Here is a 12,929-nt window from a genome sequence, read left to right on the forward strand (position 1 = left end):
TACGGTCGTAAAAAAAAACTCAAAAAATGAAAAATAGGCATGCATTTAGTGTTTTTCTTTATATTTTTCCCCGATATTAGAAAGAAACAGAATATATATGACGTAAACATGAAGCTCCTTGTATCATGAAAAAAAAGGGAAAAATAATTTTAATATACAAATGAGAAAATATCTTAGATCTATTAAAAGGGCAAGTACGATAAAACCTGAAAATGTGCCTGGCCAGGAACGGGGGGAAAATGTTCTGGTTATTAATTGGTTAAGGTATATGCAAAACAAAAAAATATTTATTAATTTTACTAATTAGATAAATATTCACTAAAAACTTACATTTATAATCAGTCTTTTTACAGTAATGCAATTATTATATTCATTGCTTACATATACCTCAATGCACTCAGAGTGATGTGACTTATGATATTATGCTACTTCAATACAGCCACAACAACCTATACCTGAACATTTATTAAATTTTGCAAGGTTGTACTGATCAATTTTGTTTGTTGCAATGGACATTACCACAACGAGGACATGCTTACATTACAGTTTCTGCAAAATGTGTGCTGCTGTTCCGTGTATCCAAAATGAGTTTTTCAGAAATCTACTTCCATACTGCAAAAGCAACCAAACTCAGACATATGGATCAGATTTCTGTGCTCAATGGATTATGGATATTTGGAATGTGTCCTTTAGTGGTTAAAGTAGCACTGCACCTAGGAAGCCGGAAGGCAGGTTATTGGCGACTCTTCTTTTTATCATGTCTTGAAATTGAAATGCAGAGTAATGCACTTTCTGCAATTACCCTGAAACTGCCTTAACTTTTTATTTTTGTAAGTTTCCATACTGATTTTTTTTCTCTGTCATCCATCTAACAGTGATAATCAATATGGAATTGACTTGTAACTAGTGATGAGCGAACGTGCTCGCCGAGTATTTCCGGGGTAGCTCGACTGGAGCTTGGGTCCCCTCCCTGCATGTTTGGCGCTCTTTAGAGCATCAACCACCATGCAGGGATTGTCTGCCACACACGGTAATGCCGCAGCCATGTTGGTTGTGGCATTACAGTGATTGGCTGGCAGCCCAGCGTCATCAGGTCTATATCAGACCTGGCGCCGCCATGATCATCACAGTCACTCCGGAATCAGACAGTGTAGGGAGAGGTGCTGCTGAGCTAGGCAGAGATTTGCTTGTTTCTAGTTAGTGTAACACATATCCATTTCAACTAACAGTCCTTCTGAGGACTAATCCAGCTGCAGAGATATCAGTGCTAGGCAGGCAGAGTATATAGCAGACTGCAGTGCACATAGAAAGAGGGTTCATTCCAGTTCTGTCTGCTGGTGCTTTTTCAGATATTTGTAGAAATAGGCCCAAGTATCAGGGGCCAGGAATACTTTTTTTATCTTAATCCTGATTATTTGCTTTAACAGCAATCCAGAGAACACCGTTTATCTGCGCCATTTGCTTGTTGGCACTGCAGAATACAGCCAGGTCCTTTCCATATTACAGCGCTAAAAATCCAGCTATTTAAAACTGTGGTTTGTCGGTCACACCGATCACATATAATTGCGCTGAAAATATTGCCATTTCTGGCCTCCATTTAAATTTTGTTGTAGTGTGTCAGTGAACTGATTGACATGAGGTCGGCGCAGTAAAAAATAGTTACATACAGGCCAGCTATTTAAAACTGTGGTTTGTCCGTCACACGGATCACTTATAAGTTCGCTCCAAATTCAGCCATTTGTAGTGAGGGTGGAAGATATTTTCCTCCATTTAAAATGGGCAAGGCACGTGGCAAGGGACGGGGAACTGGACGTGATGGTGCATGCAGAGGCCGAGGCCGTGGGCAAGCTGAAATTGAGCCACAACAAACACCCACATCTTCTCTCTCGACCTTCCTGTCCCAATTAATAGGAGACCACAGAACACCACTATTAAACACAGAGCAGTGTGAAAAGGTTATTGGTTGGATAGCAGAGAATGCTTCCAGTCATTTAGCAGCCACCACCACCACCCTGTCTTCCACACGGTCAAGTCTCAGTAGCCGTGAGTCTGGACTGCATATTCCTCACCCTGATCCTCCTTCCTCCCACCATGCCAAGTGCCCAGAGACAACTGATCCCACACTCCGAAGAGCTGTTCACTTTTCTATTTATAGATTCGGACCACTCGCCTGGTCCACTTGAAGAGGGGCAAGAGGAGATTGCATGTAGTGATGCCCAAATATTTGAGCAGCCACGGTCATATGAAGGTGAGGGTGGGAAAGTGTCACAAGAGGTGGACGATGATGAGACACAATTGCCAGAAAGTCAGGAGGAGGACCAGGGTGCTAAAGTGGAAGATGAGGAGGTTTTGGATGATATAGTAACTGACCCAACCTGGCAGGAGGACATGCAGAGCGAGGACAGCAGCACACAGGGGGAGGGAGGTAGAGCACCCCAACAGGCAGAAAGAAGTAGTGTGGTGGCCACAGACAGAAGGTGGGCAACTGTTCCCCGTAACACCTACACGACGGAAGTTGCCAGTACAACTGTTAGGTCTTCCCAAGTCTGGTTGTTTTTTAAAGACTCCGCCGATAACCCCAAAAAGGCCAATTGCACCACCTGCCAGGCCAGCATCAGCAGGGGTAGCAAAACTACCAGCCTGACCACCACCAGCATGATCAGGCACATGGCAGCAAAGCCGACTTTGTGGGCTGAACCCCAGGGTCCAGAAACAGTGTCTGCGGGTGACACCACTGCTTCTTCCGCTGTTGTGCGTGCAAGCCAATCCCCTGTCCATAGTGCATGCAAATATGCCTCCTGCCCTGCACCTGTCGTTGCACACCCTCCAGTAGCACCATCAGCAAGCACTTCCTTGTCCCAGCGCAGCGCTCAGTTGTCCATACCCCAGTCTTTCAAACGCAGGGGCAAATATGCAGCCAACGCCCCACAGGCCACACTACTAAATTCCCACATTTCACGACTGCTTGAGCTCGAAATGTTGCCTTTTAGGCTCATGGAGACAGAAGCATTCCGCAACCTGATTATTTGCTTAAAAACCAATCCAGAGTACACCGTTTATCTGCGCCATTTGCTTGTTGGCACTGCAGAATACAGCCAGGTCCTTTCCATATTACAGCGCTAAAAATCCAGCTATTTAAAACTGTGCCGCCCCTCGGTACTCAGTCCCCAGCCGCCACTATTTCTCCTGGTGTGCCATCGCCGCATTACACAAGCACGTGTCCCACACATTAGCCTTGCCCTCAACAATGCAGTTGCAGGGAAAATCCACCTAACCACGGACACGAGGAAAAGTGCTTGTGGGCAGGGACGGTACATCTCGCTGACGGCACACTGGGTTAACATAGTGGAAGCCAGGACCCAGTTGGACCTTGGGACGGAACACATCCTCCCGACGCCGAGCATCTCTGAAATGACCACATCAGTCACAAGCTAGAAGCACTGCAGCACTGCCTCGGCCAAGTGGCAACAGGCTGTGCTGAAGCTAATATGCTTGGGTGACAAACCGCACAAAGCTGAAGAGTTTTGGACAGCTCTGAAAGAGCAGGCAGATCTGTGGCTCACACCGCTGAACCTACAGCCAGGCATGGTCATGTATGACAATGGCCGGAACCTGGTGGCGGCTCTGAGGCGAAGCGAACTCACACATGTACCATGCCTGGCCCATGTGCTTAACCTTGTAGTTCAGCGGTTTCTCAAAAGCTACCCGAAGCTGCCGGATCTGCTTGTCAAAGTACGCCGCCTGTGTGCCCATTTTAGAAAGTCAGCTACAGCTTACGCCGCCATTGCTGTGCTTCAGCAGCGTTTGCAGCTTCCGGCTCACCGACTGGTGTGTGATGTCCTCCTCCTTCTCCTCATTCTCCAACACCATATACCCAGGGTGACCGTGGTCCATGATGAAACACCCACATAATTCTTTTAAAGGGTGTTTATGATGCCCGTAAAAAATTTTTTTATACAGTATGTTCATGTATACTCCCAGGGGTAAATGTTTGTCAGCCCATACATTTAGTGCATGGGCATTACAAGTATAGGAGACCCACTCCTTTCTAATGGGAAAAATTTTTTATGGGGCCCTCCTCCACGTCTTTTCCAAGGTGCATTGGAGTGCCTCCCAATTTTTGGCAGCCCTTGCATTCACAGCATAGGCTAACACTATGAGAGACCCACTTCCTAATAATGGGAACATTGTTTTCAGGAGGCCCTCCTCTAAGTCTCTTCAAAGGGGTATTGGGGTGTGTTCAAATTTTCAAAGGGGTATTGGGGTGCGTCCAAATTTTGGACAGACCTGCCACTCACTGCATATGCAATAACAGTATAGGAGACCCACTCTTTAGTAATGGGAACAACAAAGCATAGCCGACTGATGTCTCTCTAAGAATAGCGAGGGCCGACTGCTGGCCCTTTAAGAATAGTAAAGGCCGCCTGATGGCCCTATAAAAATAGGCTTTGTGACTTTCAAAGTCTCTACTTCATAAATGAAACAGGATGTGTCTGATCATGTCTCACACACCACATGGCCAGATAAGGTTGTAAAATGTTAAAATTACATTTCCCGGTGAATGCATTTGTCACGGTTGAAAGCAATGCAAAAATGCATCAAAAACGCTACGTGTGAACATAGCCCAAGGTTTGGAGGAGTATTTTTGCTTTTGGCTATTTATTTTGCCTTATATACAAGTCATTACCCTGGAAAGGATGTTTCTTAACATATTTCCCAGGAAAATCCATTTTGGTTTCGTTTTTGTATGTTTTATTGTGAGTCCGTAAAAGTGGCATAATACCTCTGACAACGTCATTGACAGCAGTGACCTGGGAGTCAGAAATGCTTCCAGAGGTCTTCCGCATGCTGTTCCCATATCATTTGAGCACTGTTCCCATCGATTTGGGCATTTTTTAGGCCTCTGCAGACCGGCGGTGGGAGCCTCCTGAAAATTGTTCGAGTTTCCCATAGACGTACATTAGGCTTGTTGCTCGGACTGAGCACTCGAGCATCCCAATTTGCTTGAACCGAGCATCAAGCACCCGAGCATTTTAGTTCTCGCTCATCACTACCTGTAACATCTCTTCAGTAGAGATGAGCAAACCTGTGAATTTCGGGGTTCATACATGACACCTAGTGTCCGACGCAGAATTCCGAGCACGGACTTCTCTTGGAAGTCCATTTTACAGTTCGGGAGTCCAGGGAAGAGAGAGCGAGGAGGGAGAGATTTTATCAGGCTCCAAAGTTCGGATCCCCATTGTTTACAGTTCTGGTACCCGAACTGAACTTTGGACTAAAGTTCGGTCGGGTACCAGAACCCAAACTTCCATATGTCTGCTCATCCCTACTCTTCAGTTATTGTTGCTCTAGTAATTCAAACTAATATAACTTGTTACCAACGCATCTGCGGACTCGCAATATTACCAACAGTGTAATAAATGTGGACAACTGTGTTTTAGTACAACAGCATAGGAATGGCTAGTCTCCAACTGTCTGCTTGTATTAAAATATTTTTTTTAAAATTATTTCAGGAACTCATACTCATATGGTATTTATGCTGTAGTGACAATTTTGTAAATAGTTTCTCAGCCTGGAGAGATATATGCATAGACTTCTATACACTGTTTATGGGAAAGCTGTGCTGCAGACCATATGGCTGAAAATTCCAACTGCAAATTTGACATCAAAACCGCAGCAAATTTGTGGCAAAACTTGTATGTCCAAAGTTTTTATTGTGTGTGTAATGGCTAAGAATTCAGTGGGTGATTTCATATCTAGACCGAGGCTAGACAGCAAATATTGCTGTAGTACAGGTCGTGTGGCCAAAGATTGCTCTATGCAGCTGCTACATCGCAGTGTATTGCAGGTTGCACTGTGACCTCTAGGGACAATGATAAGCAAATCGTTAAATATCCATCTGGTCCCTTCTTTTTGCAACTTGATTGATGCAGTTGTGGTACCCTAGGAGGTGCAATCCAACCCATATTACTCTGCACAGAGTGATGACCTGTGTTGCCAAAATTTCCATCTACCCGCAGCCTTATGAAAGTGAATTTAATCTATATTTTTTGATATAAGAAAATAACCTATATTTGTTATTTCTAAGAAAAATTACTCAAATATGACTATTTTCTTTATAAAGTGTTAGTCTTTAATTCTGCTTTTTTTTTTTTTTACCATATTTATGTCTTTTTTGATACTGTTCACGCTTGACAGTTTTTATTACCCTCCACGTGGTTTTTATAAAATGCAGCATGACAGTATAAATGCAGCACACGCTAAAAAATAGTAAGAAAATTAAGCCACAAATGTTTTTTTTTTATTTATACTACCCTAAATGCCAGTTGTTTCCATCTACACTTTATTTTCTTTTAATGTTACTCACTACAATGTATCTTTGAGGCCACTGTGGTTAAACCCATACAAAATGATGTGTGTGTAGTAGCTCAGAATGTTTAGTCACCTAGTGATTGTTAATTTGCTGTTATTTTATGAATAGTAAAATGGCACCCACTCCCTCTTACACAAACAAACTTTACTTAACCTTTGTAAACTTAAAAAAAACAACATTTTTACGAAATATTTGCTTTTCAGAATATTATTATTATGATGGGTTAAATAAGTTTGATGAGAAAAAGTAAGTACACATAAAGGCCAAACGATGATGGTAAGTTTATAGATTTTAAGCATCATACAATAAAGCTTTACAAAACATGAAACTACATACTGACACCTGTCACCTCTCCTTACATGTCTGTTTTAGTAAATATCTGTATTTCCATTTTGTACTGACATTTCCCTGTTTTTTTAACTATTGAACATCTATGAATAAATTGACAACTAGGTGTTATCATTCACTTTGCCTAAATAGTGTGTATTTTTAAACAGTCACAATGACAAGGTCAACCCCAGTAGGACAATGTCACTATGTATGGTGAAGGAAAACTGGGGGAATAATCTAATAAAAACGTCCAAGCCCAAAGTATTTAGTAAAACATATATGTGAAATGAGCTGACAGAGCTCCATAGAATAGTTCCCCTAATGGTGCCCGTACACATAGCAGTTGTGTGCAGTACTACACTTTTTGGGAGCAAGGCAAGTACAGTTGCAGAATATGAAATCTATGTGCATCACCTGTGCTTCGCCATCCTACCAAAAACTTTATAATGAATGTGTAGCAATTTGAAGTAAACCACTTGTAGGTTCCTAATCTAAGTAGTCATGTAAAATAATTGCATATATTACTGCAGAAAGTTGTTCAGAAGATATTTTGGCTCTCTTGGTTTGGTGCAATAATTCGAGTCGATCCTGTCTTGTACGCAGTCAGTATACTCAGTGTTACATTTGTCACACTTGCAGCTGAGAGCAACAGGGTAAGTAAACAGTGGATTTACATGGACAGGGCAGCCAGGAACAGAGACGGTCTTCTGGATGTAGTCGTGGTAGCTGCAAACATTCTGGTTTGATATGATCTTTAGTTGTCTTCCTTTCACATTTGGGTCCTGTAAATAATAATAAGATTGATAGTTTTGAAAGATGCATTTAGAAAATATTTTCTAAGACATGCTGTATCCTATTGTATCAACTATGGCTAATAGCTGCCCTAACAAAGTAATTTTCCTACTATGGAAGCCCCTAGATTCCTCTTTCATTGCCCCCATAAAGTATGCCAATAAAAATGCCCAGCATAGCCAGAACAATAAACAGAATTTAAAAAAAAATAAAAAAATTCCAAAGTCAAATTAGAAAACAGCAAAAAGGCAATGGTACTCACCAGCTAAGATGTAAAAAAAATGCACACCAGGACGCAGCCGACCCCCTTTTGTAAAAAGTAGGTAACACAGGTGCAGAATGCTGATGAACAATCACTCTCATCCCCTCTCACTGGAGGAGCGACTGCCTAGCACTAAAACTGCACACAGATGAAACTTGCAGTAGGGTGCAATTCACACACTCGAGGCACCGTGCCTAGTCAGCATCCTATTACACGCCCCCTACTATTCAATTAGGCGGGATGCCTGGCACCCTATCCGTGCATCCCAGAGGTGCAAAGCCCCTAATTCACAAGGTCACCATTAATGGGCCCCTTCAATGCAGTATAATGCACCCCACATTGTCCTCCATATAGTATAATTCACCCCACATTGTCCTCTATGTCCATCTCATAGACTTACATTGAAAATTTATCTCCGGCTCTCTCCAGCCAACGCTGGAGAGATCCAGCAGGTCACAGCCTGCTGAAGACCAACCGAAGAAGCACTTATAGAAGTTGAGGATGACTGTGGATAATTATAAGGCTAGGGTCAGGGACTTTAAATTATAAGCACCACTCCAGCGCTACAATAAAAAAAAAATGCTGGAGTGGTGTTTCAGCATGAAGTATGGAAAGGAATACTGAGCCTTGGGCGCTTCTGATAAGGTAAGTCCAAACGGAACACAAAGTGGATCCAAAGTGTAAATATTTTAATCAAAAAATATAAAACCAAGAAACAGTCGTAAAGTGGTAAGTAAAAAGTCCATGCAAAGCATTTTAATTGCTGACTGGCATCTAGTCAGGCATAATGGAACCTAGTCCCTAGTTCAATATATACACTAGGATAACAGGAAGGTTAAGTACAGTGAACCCTGACCTCGTTTAAAAAAATGGCAAAAAAATATTATAAAAAGTCTAAAGTAAATAACAGTATACTACAGTCAGAGATAAAACACAGAGCAATATAGCAACTATCAAAATAACAATTAGGCAGTAAAAAATGAAGAACTAAAAGCCTTTGTACATAGAGAGAGGATTGGACACCACATGTTTGAGGCAACGGCTATATACTAGCAAAATATCCACGGCTTCGCTCGCAGAAAAATGATATGTTAAATTGTTAGTTATAGTTACGCTTTCTAAGGCTAAATTTTCAGTTTCACCCTGAGGTTGATATCTTCAGTTTACTTTTTTTTTTCAACTCTTCTTTTTTGTTAATTTGCTGTTAACAGTTGTTTATTTTTACAAATTTGGTGAACAACAGCTATTTTTTGAACAAATTTTTATTACATATTAAAATTTACTCTGCTTTCACAAGCACTTAAGAAAATTAAGAGGGGGCTAGCATTGTGCCTTCCCTACCCTCCCCATGTCACATGCGGCCATTTTGACAATGTTCATCCTTTTCTTCAGATGTTTCATCTTTCCTTGATTCAGCCTGTCTCATCTCTTTCTCGGGAAGACAACATTCCTGTTGTTCAGATGTTTAAGCTGCCTTTGATTCAACCTATCTCATCATGTTTGTATATAGACAGAGGGTTAGACACCACATGTTTGACGGAATGGATGTGAATGGCAGGTTCATGTCATGTAATTGGAACAGTACTGTTTGCCACAGTATGTGTGAAGGAGGGAAGCTCTTCTATAGGAGAGAAGAAGTTAGTTCCGAACTAGTTATTTTGGCAACCAGATGTTCCTTGCTGGAGCATGGGAAAGAGTGATATCAGAGCATGAGAAAGCTGTGTGCTGATAGAAAGTGCACAATAAGGAGGAGAAGCTATCTAAAATCATAGTGGGATATTACATAAATAGTCTGTGAATGCATAAGTATACATATAGAGGTACATATATCTATGGATATTGTAGTGCGGCGGTGTTCACACTGTTCAGTAAAGAGACAGTGACCCAAGGAAAATCCAACTTAAATGGCTTTATTTGGCAAAACTCACAACTCAAAATCAAAGGCTGTCCTCCAGATCGCAGCTGGAATATCCACACAGTCCATGTAAACCTGTTGCCGTGGGAGACAGCGGTGCCATGTCAATTAGGGTGCGTCAGATACGTTGCCTTCACAGGCCTGTGTTCAGCTCACACAAGCTGTTACAGCTTCCTGCTATGCTCCTAGCAGTCTCAAAACTGACACAACCAAACCTTTACTGCAGGTTTTTAAAAGGAATCTGTGGCCATGAGTCACTTGTAAGACTCGGGCTGGAGGGAGTGGACCGCCCCACTGCCATCCTGTAGTCCACTCCAAGAATAAAAGCCCATGCCATGTTTTCTTAAATCCAACTTAGACAAATAGTTTGACTAAGTTCAAATTTTACTTTTACTCTGCACTGCAATCAAAGCTGTGTTTGTGATAGCAATGCGCTCCAGTGGGTTCAAAATGCTTCTATGCGCATCCTGGGGGGATACATACCGTCCCCCGCATATGATCCCTCTCACTGCCTCACATATCCCCCCTGTTAAAACTTGTGGGGTTGAACACTAGTCACCATACAGGGTGCCTGTGACAGGGCATTCCCATTTCCCTGTGACTTCCTAGCTCAATGCTCCACTGAGAAACTTACATTTTTGCAATGACGGGAACCATCTGGTGACTCAAGCATTCCTCTCCTTGGCATTTCTCATCCATACCAAGGGTGAATGGTCCATCACCAAGTGAAACAGTCGCCCGGGCAAATAATAGCGTAGGGACTCCAAGGCCCATTTAATAGCCAAGCACTCCTTCTCCACTAAGCTATAAATTTTTCTTTGCCGGGGTAAGTTTCCTACTCAAGTAGGTGACCGGATGTTCCTCTCCGTTCACCTCTTGCGACAGTACCGCTCCTAGGCCTACCTCAGAGGTTTGTACGATGAAGCCTTTCTTGAAGTTGGGGCTGGTGAGGACTGGCTGTGCGCACAATGCCAACTTCATGGACTGGAACTCTTCCTCTGCCTGAGGGTTCCACCGAACTATGACTGACTTCTTCCCCTTTAGGAGATCAGTCAGGGGTGCCGATCTCCCAACAAAATTAGGTATAAACCGGAGGTAGCACCCAATGATGCCTAGAAACAGTCTCACCTGTTTGGTAGTCAAAGGCCTGGGCCAGATTTGAATGGCCTCAATCTTGTTTACTTGGGGTTTCATAATCCCATGGCCAATCACATACCCTAAGTATCGGGTTTCCTCGAGACCTATCGTGCATTTTTTTTGGGTTCGCTGTTAACCCCGGGACTGAGTGAATCCAGCACCGCTTGTACGTGGGACAGGGGGGTATGCCAGTTGGTACTAAATATGATGATATCATCTAAATATGCCGACACATACTTCTGATGAGGCTCTAACACTATGTTCATCAACCTCTGGAAGGTGGCCGGGCCCCATGTAATCCAATAGGCAAAACGACATAGTGATAGAGGCCTTCTGGTGTTACAAAGGCGGTCTTTTCTTTTGCCGATTTTGTCAGTGGCACCTGCCAGTAACTCTTGGTCAGATCAAGTGTGGTGAAATACTGGACCTGCCCCAGTCTCTTATCAGCTCGTCTACCTGAGGCATTGGATAAAGGTGAAATTTTGACACCTCATTCAATTTACGGAAGTCATTACAAAATCGTGCTTCGGAATCAGCACAATGGGCTAGCCCACTCACTGCTGGATTCCTCGATGACTCCTAACTGGAGAATTTGTTTTACCTCAGCCGCGATGGTTTGTCTCCAGGCCTCCGGCACATCGTACGGTTTCATCCGCACCCTCACCTGAGGCTCGGTGACAATGTCATGTTGGATGACAGAGGTGCGGCCGGCAGTTCGGAGAATATGTCCGTATTCTGCTGCACTAATCTCCGAACTTCCCGTCGCTGCTGCTTAGTGAGAGCATCACTTATCTTTACCTCTCCTGCGGCCTCCTCCCGGGCCAGTGTTGGAGGGTCCACAGACGAGACGTCCGCAGTCGCCTCCGTAACCATACACTCCCGGTCTTTCCAGGCTTTAAGCAGATTTACGTGATATAACTGTTCGGGTTTCCTCTTCCCGGGTTGGTACACTCTGTAATTCACCTCCCCAACCTTTTCCCGGACTTCATATGGCCCTTGCCTCTTGGCCAAGAGCTTACTCTCTGCAGTGGGTAAGAATACCAATACCTGATCCCCTACTTTAAAAGACTTTACCATGGCCTTTCTTTTATATGCTTGGCTCTGCGATGCCTTAGCATCCAGGATATGTTCCTTTACTATAGGCATGATCGCTGCGATCTGATTCTGCATACTTGTTACATGCTCAATAATACTCCTATGTGGGTTAGGTTCCTGTTCCCACGTCTCCTTGGCTACGTCTAGCAGACCCCTACGATACCTGCGGTACAATAGCTCAAAGGGTGAGGAGCCTGTGGCACCTCGCAGAGAGCGAACATGAAATAGGGCAGTAACATGTCCCAATGCCTCCCGTCCTTGGAAACCACCTTTTTTTAGCATAGGTTTAAGTGTCTTATTAAATCTCTCTACCAACCCATCGGTCTGTGGGTGGTACACCAATGTGCGCAACTGTTTAATCCGGACCAGCTTACATAGCTCCCTTGTCACCTTGGACATAAAAGGAGTCCCCTGATCTGTAAGGATCTCCTTTGGTAGCCCAAGGCAGCAGAACATTGCAAACAGCTAGCGGGCGATACGTTTTGCAGAAGTGTGGCAAAGCAGTATTACCTCTGGGTAACGGGTGGCATAATCTACTGCCATCAAAATATGTTGGTGGTCACGGGCGGATTTTACTATAGGCCCCACCAGATCCATCACAATCTGCTCAAATGGTACCTCTATAATGGGTAGAGGTACCAATGGACTCTGGAAATTTGCAGTGGGTGTGGTAAGTTGACACTCCGGACATGACTCACAATACCTCTATACCTCAGCTTAAATTCCAGGCCAAAAGAACCACAGCAGAATACGTTCTTGTGTTTTCTTTACCCCAGGTGTCCAGCCAGCAGATATGTGTGACCAATCTCTAGCACCGCCCGACTGAGGCATCACTAGTTGTTCCACGACCTCGTCCCGGAGTTTGTCATTCTGATAGAGTAACTTTTGGTTGACCACCATGCGTGGAAAGACAGTCTCTGCACCCAGTTGCTGAGCCACCCCATTTACCTCTATTACCCTTTCATGGGCCCGAGTCAGGGTAGGATCCTGCAGTTGAGCTGTCCCAAACGTTCCCCGGAACACTT

At 43.6% G+C, this 12,929-nt stretch overlaps 1 protein-coding gene across 1 annotated transcript in view; it reads right to left on the reverse strand.

The window, feature by feature from the left end:
- Positions 1 to 6,632: 6,632 nt before the first annotated feature.
- Positions 6,633 to 12,929, reverse strand: part of TSHB (thyroid stimulating hormone subunit beta) — a 208,328-nt gene continuing 202,031 nt past the window's right edge. Inside the window, exon 3 of the mRNA XM_073670710.1 lies at positions 6,633 to 7,485. Within this exon, the coding sequence (XP_073526811.1) occupies positions 7,225 to 7,485 (261 nt within the window). The 3' untranslated portion in view covers positions 6,633 to 7,224. The remainder of the gene's footprint in view (positions 7,486 to 12,929) is intronic.

This window comes from Phyllobates terribilis, unplaced genomic scaffold (genome assembly GCF_046119375.1).
Source record: "Phyllobates terribilis strain yellow unplaced genomic scaffold, ASM4611937v1 Scaffold_2__4_contigs__length_985480577, whole genome shotgun sequence".
NCBI lineage: Eukaryota > Metazoa > Chordata > Amphibia > Anura > Dendrobatidae > Phyllobates > Phyllobates terribilis.